Source organism: Chlorocebus sabaeus, chromosome 12 (assembly GCF_047675955.1).
Source record: "Chlorocebus sabaeus isolate Y175 chromosome 12, mChlSab1.0.hap1, whole genome shotgun sequence".
Lineage (NCBI taxonomy): Eukaryota > Metazoa > Chordata > Mammalia > Primates > Cercopithecidae > Chlorocebus > Chlorocebus sabaeus.
The window spans coordinates 5,158,008-5,180,827 of record NC_132915.1 but is presented as its reverse complement, the minus strand read 5'-3'; the positions used below and the strand labels follow the sequence as shown (position 1 = coordinate 5,180,827).

The 22,820-nt window shown below is 52.6% G+C and overlaps 1 protein-coding gene across 3 annotated transcripts; it reads left to right on the top strand.

The window, feature by feature from the left end:
• Positions 1 to 4,536: 4,536 nt before the first annotated feature.
• On the top strand, positions 4,537 to 22,808 carry CARD19 (caspase recruitment domain family member 19). 3 transcript variants are annotated; one of them, XM_007969772.3, is made up of 6 exons: positions 4,537 to 4,675; positions 16,573 to 16,715; positions 19,595 to 19,748; positions 21,087 to 21,146; positions 21,421 to 21,492; positions 22,195 to 22,808. In XM_007969772.3, exons 1-6 carry the CDS (start codon positions 4,669 to 4,671, stop codon positions 22,308 to 22,310), a joined length of 552 nt encoding a protein of 183 aa, XP_007967963.2. In that variant the 5' UTR covers positions 4,537 to 4,668; the 3' UTR covers positions 22,311 to 22,808. The 3 variants fall into 3 exon arrangements, with proteins under 3 accessions (XP_007967963.2, XP_007967964.2, XP_072877543.1); XM_007969773.3 differs by lacking the exon at positions 21,087 to 21,146 and having other exon boundaries at positions 4,549 to 4,675; XM_073021442.1 differs by lacking the exon at positions 22,195 to 22,808 and having other exon boundaries at positions 4,563 to 4,675; positions 21,087 to 21,486.
• The last annotated feature ends 12 nt before the right edge of the window (positions 22,809 to 22,820 follow it).

Genomic DNA, 22,820 nt, shown 5'->3' with positions numbered 1-22,820 from the left:
GCAAGGCAGGTTGAGCATCCTTACAATATGGTGGCTGATTAGCCCCAGAACAAGCTATCTGAAGATGCAAGGCTGAAACCATGATGCCTCTGTGACCCAGCCTCAGAAGTCACACTGTCACCCCTGCCACACTTCACTGGCCACACAGACCAGCCTGATTGACTGTGGGAGGAGTCTACACAAGGGCATGACCTGGAATGTGAGGATTGCTGGGGCCACCTTGGAGGCTGGCAACCTCACAGGCATCCTCTGCCTCTTTCTTGGCCTGACCCACCTCCCTAGCTCTTACTAGATCAACATGCAGATGTGTGTTTGTGTCCTCTGGTAACAGGGAGGCTCCATCAGGGGGATGGAACTTCCTGTCTTCCCTGTGATCCAGCTCTGGGTGGGGCATATGTTTAGGAGATATTGTTGAATGAATTAATCAGTGGCTGAGTGGATAAATGATGGCCTCTGGTCATGTGAGAATGTGGGAGGAGAATGTCCTTGCTCCTCAGTGTTCAGGCCCTTCATCACCCACCATCACCTCTTGGCCTGGTTACAGATGGCTTCAGCCATGAAGGTCTCCCACAGCCCATGGGGGCCTCGTGCCTCCTCCCCTGGCCTAGAAACACTGTCTTCAGTGTCAGCCTCTCAGGGAGGCCACCCTGTCATCTTTATAGCATCTGTCCTTGCCCTCCTATCCTTAACCCTAATTGTCAACAGAGCTATCTGTGTGCATTCATTAAGTGCCTCCTGCATGCCAGCCTTTGTGGAGTGAACACTACAGCACAGATAATGGTCAGTGGGGAAACCGTCATAGGGCAAGGCTAGCGCTCTGAAGAACTGAGACTGGGGGTGGGGTGTGGTGGCGAGTGATGTGGTCCAGAAGGGCCAGACTCCAAGCGGGGACGAGGATGCTAGGCAGTGAGCTGGGAAGAACATTCTGGGTGGTCACAGCACACATGAAGATTTGTAAATGGCAGACGTGGCTGCTGGAGGAACAGGAAGGCTATGAGCCCGGGGTGGGAGAAGAGGACGGTCAGACTCAGTGTTATGGCCTGTGGCCGCCATGTGAGTACTGGGCTGTGGGGACAAGGATGGGGCACGTCTCACATCTCACAAGAGACGTGAGAAGGCAGCTGCCACCTTCCAAGCAAGAGATAACAGGGATGGTGGTCACCGAGGTGGGAGCAGGGCTGGGCTTGGAAGGCAGAGCCCACAGGGGCAGGGTGCAGGTGAGCAGAGGCCTGAATGAGGAAAGGCTGGCCATAGGAAAACCAGGGGGAAGTGCCCCCACCCAACCCAATGCAAAGAACACCTGTGGAAATTAGCTTTGCCTGCATAATTTTAAAATTCTGCCTGCTTTCTAACGAGATCAAGCATGTGAATGGCAAGAAAATCTGAAAGAAGCAAATAGTAAGGTGGAGGCTGTTCAGAGGAGCGGGTGTGTGTGTGTGTCAGCGCCCTGGCTTCTATGACATCCACAAAGATTCTCTGCTTGACCAAACTTTAAGTCAGGCTCCTGAACTTTCTCCTTGGCCCATCTGTGAACTTCCTTGTAAAATCCAGTTTCAACAAAGAATCCTCCTAGTGAGTTTAGCAAGAACTCCCCACCCTGGATACCTGATCACCCTTGATACCCCATCAGGGTCCTCACCCGCACCATCCTCTGGGTGAGATCTGATCAGCCCAGGCTGTCTTTGCAAGAATTCTGTCAGCTGGAATCCCCTTCACCCTGATGTTTCCTCTTCCTAATTTTCCATCCTCAAAGCTGCCTCCTGTCCCAAGTGTCCTTGCTGTATTCGGAGTTGAGCCCAGTTCTCTGCTGATGTCTCTCTTCCCCTATCACAAGAGTCCTGAATAAAAATCTGTTTTTACATCTGTAACCACAGTCCAGCTCTGGTTTTTCTTTGACAGTGTCCAAGGGCGGGACTTCCTGTCACACCTCAGTTCACTCCTCCTAAGGGGCCCCCCGACTTTCCCAGGAACTCACTTTCCATTTGGGGTCCAGGCAGCCATAGCTGGCAAGAGCTAGCCAGGAGGGAGGATGCGTGTGCTATGCCTGGGGGAGGGGGAATGCCCAGGACCTGCCCTTTGACCATGGGGGTGTCCATGCCTGCTTGCAGCCCCCGTGGTGGGCATCTGCGCTGTAGACCCCTGGCTGCACTAGCAGCTGTCCTGCTTTCTGCCGTGACCTTCCATCCCATAGGCTTGGAGGGCACATCCCAGAGGGCACAGGGCTTTGAGTCCCTGCATGCAGGATTGGGGTCCTTGAAGCAAATCCTCTTCAAACCCTCAGGTGGCCGAGGAGCAGCGACCTGTACTTGGGAGGCCACACCTGGCTGCCAGACTTTGGGCAAGGGGCTTCATGCTCCAAGCCTCAGTTTCCCTGTCCATCACATGGTCAGCGGCAGTCCTGAGGGTGCAGAAGTGGTTGTGAAGGTGGGATGCTAGCTTTCCCAAAAGGGGCTGGGGTCAGGGCTCCCTGAAGGTGGGCAGTGCATGGAGCCACTGCGGTCCCCACTGTGTCTCCCTTCCACTCTGTCCCCACCCTTATGGCTCTGACATCACTCAGGGGCAGGAGTGTGTGCAAAATAAACCCAGAGAGCTAAGTACTAGACGCCATAACGGTGTGATGGATGCAGAAGAATTGGCGTCAGGCCACATCCCATCGGGGCAAAAGAGGCCCTCTGGGGAAGCCCCCTCTGGGTCCTCCAGGGGAGCACCTGAAGCCCAGAGCCAGCCTGGACTTACCCAGGCACATAAGCAGATGAGAGGCCTGGAGGGACCCACAGGCTGGGCCACTACCCTCCTGCTCTGGGACTGGCCCTGTCCATGGGCCTGGGGCAGGCTGGGTCTGATGGCAGCCTGGCCTCCTGGGGAGCCTGGGCAGGGGCTCACCTTCAGTGTTTGGGGACAGGGGTGGCTGCTGTGTAGTGGCCATGACTGGGCCCCAAGAGTTTTGAGGTTTCTAGGTGACAACTGCACCCATTCTCCTGATGCCCCATATGCTGGCCCTGATGGGAGGTCATGGCACAGGAGAGAACTGAGGCACAGAGACAGATGGCGCATGAACTGCAGGGACCCCAGTGCTGTCCGAGAAGGGGATACTGTGTTGGGCCCCGATTCTGGGTCAGGCTCCAGCATCTCATATTAGAGCTGCTATGAGGGAACGGCCCACACAGGCAGAGAAGGAAACGGGAGGGCACTGCTTTGCTTCCCTTCACGGGTCTCCATCTCCTGGCTAGGGCCCAGTGCATTCACATCATATGGGGCTGGCGTCTTTTTGTGGTGGGCACCGGAGCTGGAAAGGCCAGGCCTACGAGAGAGGGAAAGCGGGAGGGAAGGTGGAGAGTTTGCCTGAGGTCACTCATTTTACAGTCCAGGAAACTGAGGCTCAGGCAGGTTAAGTGACCTCCCTAGTTACGGTCACACTGCCAAGCTAGTGTCTTTTGAAGGTGGGGGACTGGGGTCCCCTAAGAAGGCGTGGCCACCCCCCTCCTCCCCCCCCGCGAGGTCACACCGTTGAGTCCTTCTCCCCTGGATTTGGGAGAGCATCACTGGGCACTGCCTCCTTTGGCTGGTCCCTGCGGCGTACTGGACGCCAACCGGTCTTCTGCCCCAGGCCTGGCCCTATACTCCCCAGGGCCTGACTTTCTGTATGCCCTGGGATCAGTCACCTCCCCTCTCAGTCTCAGTTTCCTCAGCCAAGGGGTGGGGCGCGAGGCCGAGGGCTGGGCGGTGGACTGAGCCGGCTGCAGCCGTGCCACCTGGATCCTGACTCCGCCACCCAGCGCGGCAGCGCCCGGAAGGGCGGGCCCAGGACGGGCGGGGCCCCGGGCAGGAGCGGGCGCGACCATGAAGGCGCGCGGCTGCCGTAGCTCTGGCAGCGGTGAGGGTGGGACTCGGGCGCCGGCAGGGCTCCAGTGATAGGCGGGGCTTAAGGCCGCTGCGACGGCGTTGTAGGCGCCGGCGGGACCGGGACCCAGCAAGGGGTGGGACTCTGGGTCCCTCGCGGCGCCTTAGCGGACGCTGGGAGGGGCGGGCGGGCGGTCCGGTGGCGCCCGCCCACGCCCGCAATGGCTGGGTACAGCAGGAAGGGGCGGGGCTCAGGGCCCCTGGACGCGCGGAGGCCGACGCCGGAGGGGAGCGGGACTCGAGTGAGGGGCTGGCCCAGGGCTCCTGGAGGCGCGGAAGCCGTGCCGGAGGAGGCAGGGCCCGAGTGAGGGGCGGGGCCCAGTGGGTCCTTGAAGCTTGGAAACCTTCGTCGGAGAGGGCGGGGTTCAGGTGCAGGGCGGGGCTCAGGACTCCTGGAGGCGCGGAAGCCGATCCGGAGGGGGCGGGGCTCGAGTGAGGGGCAAGGCTCAAGGATCTTCGTAGCGGCCTATCCCAGGACGGCAAGGGGGCGGGATTCGAGTGGGGGGCGGAGTTTAGAGCCCGGGCGGCGCCGTAGTGGACGCGGCAGGGGCGGGGCCTAGCGGGAAGGGGCAGGGCTCGCCGAGGGGCGGGTGTAGAGCCCCGGAGTCTCCACGGCCGAAGGCGGGGGACGGGCCTAGCCAAAAGGGGCGGGCGAGCACGGCCCGCGGGCGGCGGTCACTGGAACGGCTGTGCTGGGCGGCTGACCGAGGGGCTGACGCGCGGCGGGGTAGACAGCTGGGGACTGCGGGCGGCGCTGTGTCCGTCGCCATGACAGGTGGGCACGGGGCTGGCTGGGCGGCAGGGATGCGGGCGCCCTGGATGGGTGGCCCGGCCCGAGGGTCCGGCTGTCTTGCGAGTTGCCTGCAGGCCGCGCCTGGGCTGCGGGGGCCGAGTGACCTTGGCCCGTCAGCTGCCAGTGGTGCGCGGGAGCACCCCTGCGAGGTGGTGGGTGTCCCGGGCTTCTGCCCGGCGGGGCCATGCCAGCCGAGGCGGGGTGGGGCACGATGGGTGGTGGCCAGGTGCGGGGCCTGAAGAGGGCGGGGGCGACAAGGCAGCTCCAGGGTGGGGCTGCACAGCCAGGGTCTGGGCTCGGCCACTGCCGGTCTATGTGTTGGGAGGTGTCCCGTGGTGGGGAATTTGATCTGAAAGAGTAGGAGGTGGTAGAAATGACAACAGAGAGAATTCACAGCGGTCCTGCTGTGATTCTGGTCACGGAAACAACGCTCCATCCTTGCAACCACCCCAACGACCTCGCAGCACAGGCGATGCGTTCCTCGGCTGCATGTGGTTCCTGTGGGACTCTTGGAGCCTCCCAGACTCTTTTGGGGGTCCACGACGGTCTTGCCCCTGTTTAGGCCTAAGGGAATCGGGGACAACGACTGGACCCTCCAGTGTTGTTGTGCTCCACACTAGTGGCCCCAGCCCAGCCTTCCTCCCCAGGGCCTCTCTGGGGACCTGCCCACCATCCTCCTGATCCCAAACAGGGTGACCCTGCTCTGTGGACCTTCACCTGTTGGAGAAGCCCCATGAGGGTGATGGGCTGGTAAAGGACCCCATGGCAGCCCGGTCAGGGAGTATGGGGGTTCCCAGAAGCTATACTTCATTCTCACTGTTCTGTTTCATGGAGCAGAATTGGCTCAGGGGCTCAGGTTGTCCCCAGAAGTCCCTAGTCCTCTCAGTGCTCTCTCACTTGAGTCTCAGCCTAGGTCCTGCACACAAATAGGATCTCATGGGCTGGAAACTGATGACTTCCAGGACACCAGGTCAGAAGAGACTTCCAGCCTAGACCACAAGAGACCCCCCAGCTGCCACCTGCTCCCCTTTGTCCTCCTTTCTAACCCTTCTTATTTGTGGCTCTCATATCTGAGCACTTACTGTGTATTGGACCCTATGTTGAGTGATTCCTGTCTGAAAATGATCAGATGGGGACCAGGCGCCATTGCTCACGCCTGTAATCCCAGTACTGTGGGAGGCCCAGGCGGGCGGATCACAAGGTCAGGAGATCGAGACCATCCTGGCTAACCTGGTGAAACCCCATCTCTGCTAAAAATACAAAAAATTAGCCAGGCATGGTAGCGGGCACCTGTAGTCCCAGCTACTGGGAAGGCTGAGGCAGGAGAATGGCGTGAACCCAGGAGGCAGAGCTTGCAGTGAGCCGAGATGGCGCCACTGCACTCCAACCTGGACGACAGAGCAAGACTCCGTCTCAAAAAAAAAAAAAAAAAGAAAGAAAATGATCAGATGGGGACACGTGGAGTATCTTGTCTGTGTACAGATGGGGAAACAAAGTCAAATTGTGCCCTGCCCAGGCTGGAATTCCTTAACTCCCTTCATGAGTTCATCAGAATGCGTGGGACACAACTCAGAGCTATGTTGGTCTCCAGGGAGCCCTGTCCCAGGGACTAGGTGTTGGCAGAGCCTGAGGCCTTGCTGTCCATTGAGGAGCCTTCCTGCACAAAGGGACCCTGTCCCTTGCTCTCTGTCAGGGAAGCTTCCTTGCATAAGGGGATGCTGGAGCTGGGAGATCACATCAGGCAGGGGTCCCTGAAGGCTCTGATTGTAGGCCTCACCTTTTCCAGTGTGTGCTTCCTACCTGCTGGGTCTACTCACTGGGCCTGGAGACATCCCCTCACAAGCCTTAATCTTTGGAATGGAGAGCCAAGGCCCTTGGAGCACAGCTCTGGGAGGGTCATATGAACAGCCCTGCAAGGCTGCAGACCCGTAGTCCCAGGCTCACCACCTCTGTACACCAAGTGGGGTCCTGCCTGGCGCCAGCCCTCGTTGCGAGCAGCGCATGTGAGCCAATGCCTGCAGAACGCCGAGGAGGTGTCTGCGTGGGGCAGGTGCTTGACAAGTTACCCCCCTGGGCTGTGCCGGGGAGTGAGCAGTTTTAGTTGGGCTGAGCACTGAGACAAGGGGGCTCCTGGAAGAAATACGGGAGGGGGCCGGGCGCGGTGGCTCAAGCCTGTAATCAATCCCAGCACTTTGGGAGGCCGAGGCAGGCGGATCACGAGGTCAGGAGATCAAGACCATCCTGGCTAACACAGTGAAACCCCGTCTCTACTAAAAATACAAAAAATTAGCTGGGCGTGGTGGCAGGCACCTGTAGTCCCAGCTAGTGGGGAGGCTGAGGCAGGAGAATGGCGTGAACCCGAGAGGCGGAGCTTGCAGTGAGCCGAGATCGTGCTACTGCACTCCAGCCCGGGCGACAGAGCGAGACTCCGTCTAAAAAAAAAAAAAAAAAATTCGGGAGTGGAGGTTGATGCCCAAGTGTCTGGACTCCAGTTGGTTGGGGATGACAGGAACTTCGGAAGCCCTCTTGCACGTAGGAGAGCAAGGTGAACGTGAATTAACCAGGTGGAAACTGAGGAGCAGGTATTCTCAGCCTGGGGCAAGGTTGCCAGACAGGAGGGTGCTGTTGGGGACTGCCACGCAGGAAGTCTCATGGTCCTGGAGGGCCGGGTGAGAGTGGGTGGGGCCAGCTCCCATGGGGCCTCGAATGCCAGGCTGAGGGCATCAGTCTGAGCTGATAAGAAGGTTCATGTTGGGGTAATAGAGTGGGGGTCTATAGTGCTGGTGCCAGCTTGGCAAGAAGAAAGGGGAGGTAGGGCATGGTGAAGGCTTGCCGGGTCTGTGCCAGAGCAAGCCATCTTCCTTTGTCCTGTAAAAACAGTTCAGGGACTTATTTATCGGGAGCTGGCACTGAGATGGTTTCCTTTCTTGTGACTTTTCTGGCTTCCAAGTGCTGCCTGTTTGTGTGCACAACTCACAACCACAGGAAGCACAGAGCCCCCAAGCCGCGGAGCCTGGCTTCAGCCCCCAGATCTTGCGGCCTGTGCCAGCTGACTCACGGCTCACGGTGACTCATGGCTGTGCAGCAGCGGAGGCGCCGCCTGGTTAGCGGCTTGCAGGGCAGGAGGAGGCCGCTACAGGATGCTGGCCACCATCCACTACCGTGCTTGCCCTTGGGCCTTGGACCATTCGTTGCGGAACTTTTTTTTTTTTTTTTGAGACAGAGTCTCACTCTGTCACCCAGGCTGGAGTGCAGTGGCGCTATCTTGACTCACTGCAACCTCTGCCTCCCAGGTTCAAGGAATTCTCCTACCTCAGCCTCCTGAGTAGCTGGGACGACAGGCGTGTGCCACCACGACCAGCTAATTTCTTTCATATTTTTAGTAGAGATGGGGTTTCACTATGTTGGCCAGGCTGGTCTTGAACTCCTGACCTCATGATCCACCTGCCTCAGCCTCCCAAAGTGCTGGGATTATAGGCGTGAGCCACCACGTCCGGCCTGCAGAACTCTTTAGTGAGCACCTACTGGATGCTTAGCCAAGTGGGCAGTGCTGGGGAGGACAGCCTTGGGTCTGCTCTTGGTCTCTTGGTCTGGCAGGGAGTAGACTGCTGTCGCTGATTATAGTGAAGTCGCATGTTAATTAGAGAGGCAGAATGTCTGGATGTCAAGAGGTGGTCCTCAACACGGCTGTGCCTGGGCCTGGATCTTGATCTGTCACTTCATTCTGGTTGCAGTCTTGGGCAGGTACCTTATTGTCTCACTGTGTTTTAGTTTCCCTGTCTGAAAACGGGGCTGGTGGTGGTCCCTATGTGGCAGGGCTGTTGGAAGGATGAAGGTTGTAGGTAGACGCAGGGCTCACAGAGTGCCAGACGTGTGGGATTGCTCTGTAAATCTTGGCTAATTCATCTTAGTTCTTGTAACTAGAGGACTGCAGGCGCTGGACCCAGACTGCCCAGCTGGGCCTGTCCGTGTGGCCTTGGCAGGTCGCTTGACGTCCTTGCGCTCAGCTTCCTCACCATGGTGGGGCTGCTGGCGAGTCCACGTAGGCTGCTGGGGGACTCAGTGCAGGTGAGGGCTGAGCCAGTCCCCAGCCATCTGCCATCCTGCGCGGCCCATGGCAGGTGGCTTCAGCCAGATGATGGGGTGGCTAATGGCCTCAACGTGGGCATCACCAGGGACCCTGTGAACCAGGATGGCCCCCCTGTTGTTCTCTGGAGGGCAGGTATCTGTGGGGTTAAGGATGTGTTTGTGGGGTTGCTTGGTGAATGCCAGCCCACACCCCTACATTGTGAGCCCCTGGAGGATGTGGATGGATCTGCCCATCACCGTGGTCCCCAGCCCGGCGCAGGGCAAGCATGCTGAGATGGGCTGTTCTCACCTGGGCCTGGGTCTGTAGGGTCTGCACAGAGCCCCACAGAGCATGGTTGCTTTTGGGGCGGGTCCACATTCTGGGGGGCAGAAAGACCAGCCAGGAGGAAGTGGCAACTGGAAAGAGGCATGAGAAAGTAAAATAGTCTGTTGAGTCTGTGCCTCAAGGAGGAAACCCAAGAGGGGGCCCCGCTATGTCCAACACGATGACACTGTTTTTGTTTTGGTTTTTTCTTTGAGACAGTCTCACTGTTGCCCAGGCTGGACTGCAGTGGCGCACTCTTGGCTCACTGCAACCTCCGCCTCCCAGGTTAAGCCATTCACCTGCCTCAGCCTCCCTAAGTGTTGGGATGACAGGCGTGAGCCACCACGCTCAGCCTTCATTTCTTTTTAGCACTGAATAATATTCATTGTATGGATAAACCAGAGTTTATTTATCCATTTACATTTTTTTGTGAGAAAATATACAGAAACATAAAATTTACCTTCTTACCCATTTTTCAGTGTACACTTCAGTGATACTAAATACACTCACAATGTTGTGCAGTTGTCACCACTGTCCATTTCCAGAGCTTCTTTATCATCCCAAACAGAAATTTGGTACTCATTAAACAATAACTGCCCTTTCTCCTTCTGCTCACACCTCCTGGTAATCTCTATTCTATTTTCTGTCTGTATGAATTTGACTCCTCTAAGTACTTCATATAATTGGAATCATATAATATTTGTCCTTTTGTGCCATGTTTATTGCACTTAGCATAATGTTTTCATTATGTAGCATAAGGTTCATCCATGTTGTGACATCCATGTATCATAATTTCCTTCCTTTTTAGGGCTGAGTAATATTCTGTTGTACATAGGTATATAGCACATTTTGATCATTCATTCATCTTCTGGTGAACATTTGCACTATTTCCATCTTTATTTTGAATAGTGCTGCTATGAAAACCAGTGTGCAAGTATCCATTTGAGTTCCTGCATTTATTTATTTATTTATTTATTTATTTATTTATTTAAGACAGAGTCTCACTTTGTTGCCCAGGCTGGAGTGTAGTGTTGTGATCTTGGCTTAGTGCAACCTCTGCCTCCTGGGTTCAAGTGATTCTCGTGCCTCAGCCCCCTGAATAGCTGGCACTACAGGCGAGTGCCACCATGCCTGGCTAGCTTTTTGTATTTAGTAGAGACGGGGCTTTGCCGTGTTGGCCATGCTGGTCTTGAGCTCCTGACCTCAGGTGATCTGCCCAGCTTGGCCTCCCAAAGTGCTGGGATGACAGGCATGAGCCACCACCCCCGACTGAGTTCCTGCTTTTTGTTGTCTAAGGTATATACCTAGAAGAATTTCTGGATCACATGATAATTCTTTTTTTTTTTTTTTTTTGAGACAGAGTCTCACCGTTGCCCAGGCTGGAGTACAGTGGTGCAATCTCAGTTCACTGCAACCTCTGCCGCCCAGGTTGAAGCGATTCTCCTGCCTCAGCCTCCCAAGTGGCTGGGATTACAGGCGCCTGCCATCCCACCTGGCTAATTTTTGTATTTTTAGTAGAGACCGGGTTTCACCATGTTAGCCAGGATGGTCTCGCTCTCCTGACCTCGTGATCTGCCTGCCTCGGCCTCCCAAAGTGCTGGGATTATAGGTGTGAGCCACCGTGCCCAGCCATCATACGATAATTCTATGTTTAGATTTTTGAGGAACTGCCATACTGTTTTTTTCCACAGTGGCTGCACTGTTTTACATTTTCAGCAGTAATGCCCATGAGTTTGAATTTCTCCATATCCTCACCAACATTTGTTATATTAATATATAGCTATCCTAATGAGTATGAAGCAATATCTCATTGTGATTTTTATTTGAATTTCCTTAATGAGTAATGATGACCATTTTTTCTTTTTCTTTTTCTTGAGACAGTCTTGCTCTGTTTCCCAGACTGGAGTGCAGTGGCGCAATCTCGGCTCCCTGCAACTTCCATCTCCTGGGTTCAAGTGACTCTCTTGCCTCAGCCTCCCAAGTAGTTGGGATTACAGGCACACACCACCATGCCTGGCTAATTATTGTGTTTTTAGTAGAGACAGGGTTTCTCCATGTTGACCAGGTCAGTCTCAAACTCCTGACCTTAGGTGATTTCAGGTGATCTGCCCGCCTCAGCCTCCCAAAGTGCTGGGATTACAGGCGGGAGCCACCGCGCCTGGCCTGATAAGCATTTTTTTGTGTGTTTGATGGCTAGTTGTATATTTTCTTTAGAGAAGTGTCTATTCAAGTTCTTTGCTTATTTTTGAATTGGGTTTTTTGTGTTTTTTGTTGTTCAGTTGTAGGAGTTCTTTATAGAGTATGGATACTAATCCCTTATGAGATACATGCTTTGCAAATATTTCTCCCATTTATGTGAACTATTTTTTCACTCTTTTTTTCCACTCTTTTAATTAAGAATAGGGTTTAATTCTAGACTCTCTTATTCTATGCCAGTGACCCATATATCTGTCTTTATGATAGTACCACATTGTTTTCATTATTGTATCTTTTTACAGTAAGTTTGGAAAGCAGAAAATATGAGTCCTCCAACCCTGTTTTTTGTTTGTTTGTTTTTTAAGATTTTTTTTCTTGTTGGCTATACAGGTATTTTGTTTTGAAATTCTATATGAATTTTAGGATGGGTTTTTCTGTTTCTGCAAAAAACACTTGAGATTTTGATAGGGATTGCATTGAATCTGTAGATTGCTTTGGGTAGTGCTTGCAGCAATGTTTTGTGGCTTTCAGTGTACAAGATTTTTGCCTTCTTGATTAAATTTCTTCCTAAGTATTTTATTCTTTTCAATGCTATTATAAATTGAGTCATTTTCTTAATTTTTGGATTGTTCATTGTGAGTATGTAGAGATGAAATATTTTTGTGTGTTGATTTTATATCTTGCAACCTTGCTGCATGCTTTTAATTAGCTCTAACTTCAAAGAAAAAGATTTTAGGATTTTCTATATATAAAATCATGTCATCTGTGAACAGAGAAAATTTTACTTTTTCCTTTACAATTTGGATGCCTTTTATTCCCTTTTCCCTTTCTTGCCTAATTGCTCTGGTTGGAACTTCCAGTACTATGTTGAATATAAGTGGTAAGAGCAGACATCTTTATCTTATTCCTGATCTTAAAGAAAAAGCTTTCAGTCTTTCACCATTAAGGTATGATGTTAGCTGTGGGCTTTTCATATAAAAATGTCCTTCAACATATGAGGTGGGATGATTCCAGGAATCCCCTCAAAATCATCTGAGGATATTCAAATCCCTTATATAAAGTGCCATAATATTTGCACCTACACACATCCTTCCATATATTTTAAATTATCTCTAGGTTACTTATAATACCTAACACAATGTAAATGCTATGTAAATCGTTGTACTGTATTTTTAAAACTTGTATTTTTTTGGCTGTAGTCTTATTTTGTATTGCTTTTCCCCAAATATTTTATATCTGCTGTTGATTTAATCCCTGGATATGGAACCTGCAGAGACAGAATGCCAACTCTATGGCCTTTATCATGTTGATAAAGTTTCCTTCTGTCTTAGTCCATTTTGTGCTGCTATAACAGAACACTTGAAACTAGGGAATTTATAATGAGCAGAAATGTATAGGCTCATGCTTCTAGAGGTTTGGAAGTCCAAGATCAGGGAGCCAGCATCTGGTGAGGGTCTTCTTGCTGTGTTATCCCATGGTGGAAGGCAGAAGGGCTAGAGAGAATGAGAGGGATTAAGAGGAAGAAAACAAACCCGAAACTTCAAGCCCTTTTGTTATTGGCATTAATCCATTCATGACGGTAGAGCCCTCATGACCTGTACACCTCCCATTAGGTTCTATCTCTCAGTGCTGTTACTTTGGGGATTAAGTTTCCAATACATGCTTGTTGACACATTCAAACCATACCATCTTCTAGACCTAATTAATTAAATATTTATATCAAGAAAAGATGTTGACATTTATCAAATGCTTTTTCTAAAACAACTGAAATGGCCATGTATTTTTTCCTTCATTCTATTAATGTGGTATATTTCATTGATTGATTTTTGATTTTTACATGTTGAACCATCCTTGTATAGCAGGAACAAATCAATGTATACTTCTTTTAACATGCTGCTGAATTTGATTTGCTGGATTTTGTTGATTTTTTCCATCAATATTCCTAAGGAGTATTGGTCTGTAGTCTTTTCCATTTTCCTTTTTTTCACAGAGACAAAGTCTTGCTGTATTGCCCAAGTGTGGTCTTGAATTCCTGGCATCAAGTGACTCTCCTGCCTCTCTCTCCCAAAGTGGTTTTCTTTTCTTGAAGCGACTTTGTCTGATTTTGGTATCAGGGTAAAGCTGACCTCACAGAATTAGTTACCCTCCTCTTCAGTTTTTTTTGTAAGTTTGAGAAGGATTGGTATTAGTTCTTTACATTTATGGTAGAATTAACCAGCAAAGCTATCTGGTCCTGAGCTTTTCTTTCTTGAGATATTTTTCATTATTGATTTAATCTTACTAGTTATTGGTTAGATTTTCTATTTCTTCATGGTTTAGTTTTGGTGGATTGCGTTTTTAGGAATGTTTTCATTTCATTTAGGTTATCTAATTTGTTGGTATACAAATGTTCATAGTATTCTCTTACATTCCTTTATTTCTGTAAAGTTCATGGTAATGTCCTCACTTTTATTCCTGATACTAGTAATTTGAGTCTTCTCTTATTTTTCTTTGTCAGTCTAGCTAGTTTTGTCATTTTTATTGATATCATCAAAGAATCGACTTTGGTTTTCTTGATTTTTCTCCACTGTTTTTCAATTCTCTATTTCATTTGTCTTCACTCTAATCTTGATTATTTCCCTCCTTCTGTGAGCTTTGGGTTTAGTTTGCTCTTCAAGCTCTCTGGTCTTTACTTTTTCCTTTTCTCACTCCTTAAAGTGTGATGTTAGGTTACTGATTTAAGATTTTTTTAAAATATATGCATTTGCAACTATAATTTTCCCTCTCAGCACTGCTTTTGCTGCATCCCTTAGGTTTTGGTGTAGTGTAGGGGGTGTGTGTGTGGGTGTGTGGGTGTGTGTGTGTAGGTGTGTGTTTCCGCTTTTCTCATGTTACTTCCTAATTTCCCTCATGATTTCTCTTTTGACCCATTGGTTTTCTTGTTTGTTTGTTTGTTTGTTTGTTTGTTTGAGACAGAGTCTCGCTCTGTCACCCAGGCTGGAGTGCAGTGGTGCAAATTCAGCTCACTACAACCTCCACCTCCCAGGTTCAAGGAATTCTTGTGCCTCAGCCTCCCAGGTAGCTGGGATTACAAGCGTGCACCACCATGCCTGGCTAAGTTTTGTATTTTTAGTAGATAGGGTTTTGCCGTGTTGGCCAGGCTGGTCCCAAACTCCTGGCCTCAAGTGATCTGCCTGCCTCAGCTTCCCAAAGTGCTGGGATTACAGGTGTGAGCCACCATGACTGGCGCCCCATTGGCTATTTAATTTTCACATATTTGTGAATTTTTTAGTTTTCTATTATTGATTTCTAGCTTCATTGTGGGTGGTCAGAAAATATATTTTATATGATTTCAACCTTTTAAAATATATTAAAACTGATTTTTGTGGCCACAGACTTGTTTTGCGGCCTATCTTGAGGAATGTTTCATGTGCACGTGAGAAAAATATCTATATTGTTGGATGGAGTGTTCTGTGTATGTCTACCAGGTATAATTGGCTTATGGTGTTGTTGAAGTCCTCTATTTCCTCATTTATCTTCTGTCTGGTGGTTCTGTCTCTTACTGAAAGTAGTGTTTTGAAGTCTCCAAATATTATTATAGAGGTATCTATTTCTCCCTTCAACTCTGCCAGTGTTTGCTTCATACATTTTGAAGCTCTGATATTTGGTGCATATATGTTTATAACTGTTGCATATTCTTGATGAATTTATCCTTTTATTAATACATAATATACTTTTTAATCTCTTGTAAGAGTTTTTGACTTATAGTCTATTTTGCCTGATGTTAGTATAGTTACCTCATCTCTCTTTTGGTTACTATTTGTATGGGAATTTTTTTAGGTCCTTTCATTTTCAACTTCTTTGTGTCTTTAGATCTGAAGTGAGTCTTTTGTAGACAGCACTTAGTTGTCTCATATTTTAAAAATCCATTCTGCCAATCTATGCCTTTTGATAGGAAAATTTGGCTGGGTGCGGTAGCTCATGCCTATAATCCCAGCACTTTGGGAGGCCAAGGCAGGCAGATCACCTGAGGTCAGGAGTTTGACACCAGCCTGGCCAACATGGTGAAACCCTGTCTCTACTAAAAAAATACAAAAACCAGATGGGCATGGTGGCGTACACCTGTAATCCCAGGGAGAATTGCTTGAACCCAGGAGGCAGAGGTTGCAGTGAGCCGAGATTGGGCCACGACACTCCAGCCTGGGCAACAGAGCAAGACTCTATCTCAAAAAAAAAAAAGGAAAGTTGAACCTATTTACATTTGAATTAATTGCTGATAAGGAATGTGTTACTACTGCCATTTTGCTATGTGTTTCCTGTATGTCTTGTAGCTTTTTTGACCCTCATTTATTCTATTACTGCCTTCTTTTGTGTTTTGTTCACTTTTTATAGCAACACATTTAGATTCCCTTCTCATTTTCTTCCGTGTTATGTTCTATAAATATTTTTTTTGTGTATATGGGGAAACAGGACAAGCTGCCACAAGTATGTAAGGTGATGCACATGTTCAGTCCCTGTGGGGATCCTGTGCGCCATCCTCTCCATGCCCTCCTGTCGTCACTCCACTGCTCAGCCTTAAAGATCTGTCATTCTAAGAAATATTCTTAATGGAAAAGTGGTACAATGATATTTTAATGGTGATTCTGGAAAAAAAAAAAAAGGCAAATGAAAAGCGTTTCTAGCCCTCTGGGAGGACTCACTGGTTTACTGTTGGTAGAAGCTTCTTAAGGCCTTTCAGACACACTGTGTCCCATCGTGATCCCAGCACGGGCCACCCTGAGCCCTGTGTCCCTGTATCTGTGCCAGTGTGAAGATCTGCAGAGCCCACGTCTGAGCATTCTTGATCTCGAACTCCTGAGCTCAAGTGATCTGCCCACCTTAGCCTCCCAAAATGTTGGTGTTACAGGGGTGAGCCATCGCACCTGGTCTGAGCCACCATGCCTGGTCCTGGGCATTCTGAGCCACCTGTGCCACCCTAGGCCCCAGCTATTTCCTGATGGCCCTGCAGGTGGCCCATGAAAAGCAGATTCTTAGCCCCTCTGAGTTTGTTTTCTGTGATGAGCTCCGTGAAAGTGGGTTTCCAGCACAGCCCTTCACTTCCATCTTCTGGTGAGGCAGGTGGGCAGGCCAGGGGCAGTTCTCAGCTGTGCAGTGCACACCACACAGGCTGGGGTGGCTGTGATTCTGCAGGTGCACCCTCCTGGTGGGCACCCACTTCAGGGGTGATGCCCTCCTGTGGTGTCAGTACAAGGCTGTCGTCTCTGGTCCCCTTGGGCTGTGCTGGCTCATGCCCCTGTGCTGTCTGTTTTAGATCAGACGTATTGTGACCGCCTGGTGCAGGACATGCCTTTCCTGACAGGCCACGGGCGCTTGAGTGAGCAGCAGGTGGACAGGATCATCCTCCAGCTGAACCGCTACTACCCACAGATCCTTACCAACAAGGAGGCGGAAAAGGTGCTGAGGAGGTGAGGGGGGTGCCCGAGACACTGCTCAGTTTCCCTTCCCTTCTGGGCTGGGAGAAGCTGGTGACCAGCCCTGGGTCATTCTCTCACAGGAATGACACACTAGGTATGTCAGGATTCAGAGGTGACATATCTGGACCTGGCTACTAAGGCTGCCTGAGCTACAAACTGACCCTTTGGGGCCCTTTGGACCAAACAAGCCCAGAACGTCAGCTCTCTATGCCTCGGTTTCTTCCTATGTCATTGGGTATGCTGTCCCTGAGTTGCTGGGAGATTACAGGAGATAACGTGACAATACATGAAGCACATGACAGTATAAGACGTAGAGGGAGGCGAGAAAGAGGGCGAGAGGGAGGGGTGAGGAGGGCGGAGGCAGAGGGAGAGCTGAAGTGGGATGGGGAACAGATAGTCCTGGCCCACCCCAGTGCCACAGCGCTTTGCATTCTGCATCTTCCGAAGGTTCAAAGTGGGCAAACAATTGTCTAATTTCTACATTACCATACGAGGCTGGAAAGCCCAGCATGTCACAGGTAGGCAACCGAGCTTCTAGGAAGGCAGATGCTGACCCACCCCACAGCCGCGCCACAGTCTGCGCCTCTCAGCAGTGCTGAGCGGGCTGGTCCCCTCGGAACCCCAGCTTCCCCATGTGTGGAGCAGATGCTGAGAGCCCTGCCTGGCAGGTGTGGTGTGGACTGACTGAGCTGAGCCGGGTAAACGCCTGCCCGAGAGCCCTTATCACCAGATGGCCCTGCAGCTGTGTGGGCACCGCGCCTATCACCCCATCTCACAGAGGTGATCCCAAAACCCAAGAGGCAGCCGCTTGCCCTGGGCCGCTCATCTCAGGAGTGCCAGGCCACGTCCTGAGTTCATCCTATTGTTTGGGAAAGTGCCCAGGGCCAGCGGCTGTCGCTCTGTCACATGGCCCTGGCCTCTCAGAGCTGCAGAGCTGGGAACACCAGGGCGGCTCTGCTGGAGATGGCATTTAAGATGCAATTCCTGGGCTCTGTCTTGGGAGGTCTGTCCTGCCCCATCACCCCAGTGCCAGGTGGCCCTGAGGGGACATTGGATGAGAGAGTTAGCCACACCCTGCCAACCCCGCCCACATCTGTGGCTCTGGCGCCCGCACTGAGCCACCTGTTCCTTGACAGCCATCACCAAGACCAGAGGGATGGGCAGTGAGTGCCGGAGACCACTAGGCCTTCAGGGTACAGGTCCTGCTAGCCTCCTTCCCCTCTGGGTGACCCCAATTGAGTCCCTTCTCTTGGAGCTGTCGTTTCCTCACTTGGCAGGGGGTCATGATGCAGGGCTGTCCTTAGGGTTGGGGCATCTCCTGGCACAATGAGGTTGGCCCACAACAGAACACAAGTCAACACGGGCCCTGCTACTGGCTCAGGTGCTTCTTCCATTGTGAAGGTGATACAGTAATTTTAAAAGTTAGGAGCTCAAATCCATCTCTTATTATTGTAATTGAAGTCTAACGCATGTTCACTTTTAGAAAGTTTAGAAAGTTTCGGATGTTTATACAAGAAAAGCCACATATTCCTTCCTCACACACACCATAGCTTCTGCCACCCATCTGGCTGTCATTTCCACACTGCCACGGTTTTACTCCAGTTTCCTGTGGCCATGTAGAATGATGTGCTGCCACCAGGTGGCAGCACTGGGCCACAGACTCCAGGTCCTGGCGGTCAAGGCCCAGTGGCCTGTCCACTGACCTTGAGAACCACACATTTCTTTGTCAGATACATCAAAAGAGCCAATACTTTTGTCACCCTTTTCTCTTTTTTTTGAGATGGAGTCTGTCACCCAGGCTGGAGTGCAGTGGCGTGATCTCGGCTCAGTGCAACCTCTGCCTCCCAGTTTCCAGTGATCCTCTGGCCTCAGCCTCCCAAGTAGCTGGGATTAAACATGCACCACCATGCCTGGCTAATTTTGTGTACTCTTAGTAGAGATGGGGTTTCGCCATGTTGGCCAGGCTGGTGTCAAACTCCTGACCTCGAACTCCTGATCTGCCTGCTTCGGCCTCCCAAAGTGCTGGGATTACAGGCATGAGCCATCGCGCTCAGCTTCAACTTATTTTTCAAAAACTTGAATCACATTCCTGTAGACTGCAAAATAACAGAAGTTAGCACTTATACCTCACTTCATTAATTCCCTGTCACAGCCTACCATGAGGGTTCATTATCCCCTTTTTACAAATGAAGAAACCAAGTCTCAGAGGGGTGGAGTTGCTGGCTGAGGTCACACAGGAAGCTACACTATGTCCTAACACTTGGAATGATGTCACCAGCCCTGTGCTTTCTTCTTTTTTTTTTTTGAGACGGAGTCTTGCTCTGTCGCCCAGGCTGGAGTGCAGTGGCGCGATCTCAGCTCACTACAAGCTCCACCTCCCGAGTTCATGCCATTCTCCTGCCTCAGCCTCCCGAGTAGCTGGGACTACAGGTGCCTACCACCACACCTGGCTAATTTTTTTGTATTTTTTAGTAGAGACGGGGTTTCACCGTGTTAGCCAGGATGGTCTCGATCTCCTGACATCGTGATCTGCCTGCCTTGGCCTCCGAAAGTGCTGGGATTACAGGCGTGAGCCACGGCGCCCGGCCAGCCCTGTGGTTTCTTTGTGACCGCTCCTGGCCTGTTTCCCAACCTCCCACCCCACAGGGAGTATGAGGAGTAGCAGTGATGCCTGTGACAGGCAAGGCCAGGCACTATGTGGTGTGGGTAAGGGGCAGGGTGTCACAGGAGCTGCCATCCAGCAGGTGTCCTGACACTCAATGGGGAAGCTGAGGCTGGGGGCCTGACCTTGGTGCCCTGCCCTGACCCACAGCCAGCCCCCCTGGCCTGATCTTCCCTGGCACCCCCTTGTACCCTCAGTTCCGGAACCCCAAGGCGTCCTTGCGTGTGCGGCTCTGTGACCTCCTGAGCCACCTGCAGCGGAGCGGCGAGCGGGACTGCCAGGAGTTCTACCGAGCCCTGTATATCCATGCCCAGCCCCTGCACAGCTGCCTGCCCAGCCGCCATGCTCTGCGTAAGTTCCATGTCCCCAACCATGCATGCTTGGTGCCAGCCCAGGGAGGGCACCCCAGCCTGCTGTTGATGGCATGGATGTTCTCCGTGGCCTCCCAAGTCTGCTGCAGCCCAAGCCTGGCATCCCCTCTCGCCTCAGCCCCTCCCCAGAGGCCACCCTCAGCCCCGAGGGGAGAGTGTGGCAGGCACAGGCAGTGCGGATGTTGGTCTCTGTCTCCCACTTTCTCCATCTCTCTCTGTCATGGCAGTTTTCACACAGAAGGGGGTATCTTGTGCGTCCTCTCTTGCCCTTCCTTTTCTAACCTCATTCCAGGGGGATCCCTTCCTGTCTGTGTGGACAGCAGCCTTGTTCCCACAGCCGCAGAGCGCTCCTAGGCGGTCCCCGCTGGAATTACCCAACCCCATGACGAACCCTTTCATTGCCGCGATCTGCACACGTGTGGGGGTTTCCATAGGGCGTGGTCAGGCCCGGGTGGCTGGTCCGAAGCACAGGCATTTCAGCTCTGAGGCTCCTGTCCTCAGGCAGTGTGTGCTCAGGCCCCGGGAGTCATGTGGATGCCAGTAGCCTGGGCCCACAGAGCTGCCGGGACGTTCAGGGCGCCTCAAGGTAAAGATGGCAACTCTCATCTGACGCCTCTGTGGTCAGGGCCCTAGGAGGAGGGGCTACTGCCCCTTGGCCCTCAAACAACAGGACAGAGACCAGAGGGACTGGGTGGCTCACCCCAGGCTACTGGGCTGGGGGTCTCTGACCCCCCGGAGGCCTCCCCAGGCCTCACAGGACACAGTGCAGTTGGTGGGCAGGGAGGGCTCGAGGGGAGGCGCAGCCCTGCAGGAGGGACTGGCTCTCCCTCCCGAGCCACGAGTATGCCACAGGGGGCTTTGAAAACCAGGCAGGGCCAAGCCTCAGCCCCACTGGAGGTGGAGCACCTTCTGTGGCTCCCGCGTGCCTTTAGGCCCATCCATCAGGTGTGAGGCTGGATAGCCTCCGGGGGAGGCCTGGCAGACAGCTTCCGGCCCAGCTGCACCCAGTGAGGCAGCCACCAGGCTGACAGCAGCCACTTGTCCACAGCAGTGTTCATGCCGCCGCGTTTGGTGCCTGTGGCCACCAGGGTACAATGACCTTCCCCATGCCTGTGGCACTTGAAGTCACAGCAGCTGGACCACCGGAGAAGACCCAGACTGTGCATAGTTCCCTGAGGAGGGTTGGTCTCGGGTGCCACGGCCTGGTGTGGCCTGGCGGCCCCAGGAGGCAGCAGTGGCCTTGGGCTTCCTACGGGGTGACGACCTTGCTCTCCGGCGCTGCCCATTGACTAACCATGCTCTGTGGTTTTGTTTCTAGAGAACTCAGATTGCACACAGCTAGACTCGGGCAGCCAGAGCGGCGAGCTGAGTGACAGGGGTAACACCTCCCTGCTGCCCCCCCTCTCTCTCCCTCTCTTTCCCTCTCTCTTTACCCTCCCCAGGGCTCCATCTCCGCCTCAGGGGCTTCTCCACCCCAAGTGTGGCTCCATTCCTGGCCTTCTGTTGGTGACAGACCCCCTAAGGTGCTCGCTTGGGGGCTCTTCAGGCAGCACCTCAGCCTGGCACCCCCACTCCCCTGCGCAGCCCCCGAGCCTCAGGACCCCACCCCTCTGAGGCCCAGGGGAGTGCTGTTCACGCTGGTTTCTCCCCAGGACCCATGAGCTTCCTGGCTGGTCTGGGCCTTGCTGTGGGACTGGCCCTGCTCCTGTACTGCTATCCACCAGGTGGGTGCAGGCGGACCCTCACAGGGCTGGGCCTGCTTCCCCTCTGCCACCAAGCCAGGGCCCCAGACCCTGCCCAATTTGGGACCCTTTGGCCTCTCCACACCTCAGTGTCCACACTTGAGCAGTGGGATGGTGTCACCTTGCAGGGCTCATGAGAGATGGGATGTGAGGAGGCTCCCAGCATCCACTGGCTCCTGCCACCTTTGGGAACCAGAAAATGATGACCCCTAGCAGGAGGAGGGGTGCAGCCAGGACTCTGGGTGTCACAAAGCCCTGCCACACCTGTGACCTTGAGCCATGTGGGGCCCTTGAGCAGGTCACGTGCCCCAGGGCCTTGGGTCTCTCCACCAGCCACAGGCCTGATGCATAGGAGCCTCCCAGGGCCCGTCTACTGGCACCCAGCCTGGCCTGCCCTGTCTCCCTTTTCTGTGATGCCTGAGTTTGTCGTGCTGGGAGGCCTACTGGGCGTGAGGACACAGGCACACGTGGCAGGACTCAAAGGCCCATGGGTCACTTGGGTGGGAGCTAGGGGCTCTGGAATCTGCCCTAATTCTTGTCTTTTCAACTCAAGCCAAGACCATGACCGGGAGGGAACACCCTGCCCCAGTGCCCGCTCCCACCCACCCCCGTGGGAGGGATGGAAACACAGAATTCACCTCTGGGACTGGTTCTTGAGCTTTTGCCTCCCCTTTTGTCTTCTAGACCCCAAGGGCCTGCCAGGGACCCGGCGCGTCCTCGGCTTCTCACCTGTCATCATCGACAGACATGTCAGCCGCTACCTGCTGGCCTTCCTGGCAGATGACCTAGGGGGGCTCTGACAGACCCCGGACCCAGGGCCTCACTCGCCACTCAGCCAAAGAGTCCTCCAGCCAACCCGCCAAGGGGACTGCTGCTTCTTTTTCTAAATGCTTATTTTTCATTATTTATAATTTGTGTAAAAAACACACCTTCGGCCGGGCGCGGTGGCTCACGCCTGTAATCCCAGCACTTTGGGAGGCCAAGGCGGGTGGATCGTGAGGTCAGGAGACCGAGACCATCCTGGTTAACACGGTGAAACCCCGTCTGTACTGAAAATACAAAAAATTAGCCGGGCGTGGTGGTGGGCGCCTGTAGTCCCAGCTACTCGGGAGGCTGAGGCAGGAGAATGGCGTGAACCCGGGAGGCGGAGCTTGCAGTGAGCTGAGATCGCGCCACTACACTCCAGCCTGGGCAACAGAGCGAGACTCCGTCTCAAAAAACAAACAAACAAACAAACAAAAAAAAAACCACCTTCATCTTACAAGGTGCTGACCATATTAAATGTTCAAGTTCCCTCAGCCTGCCTTGTT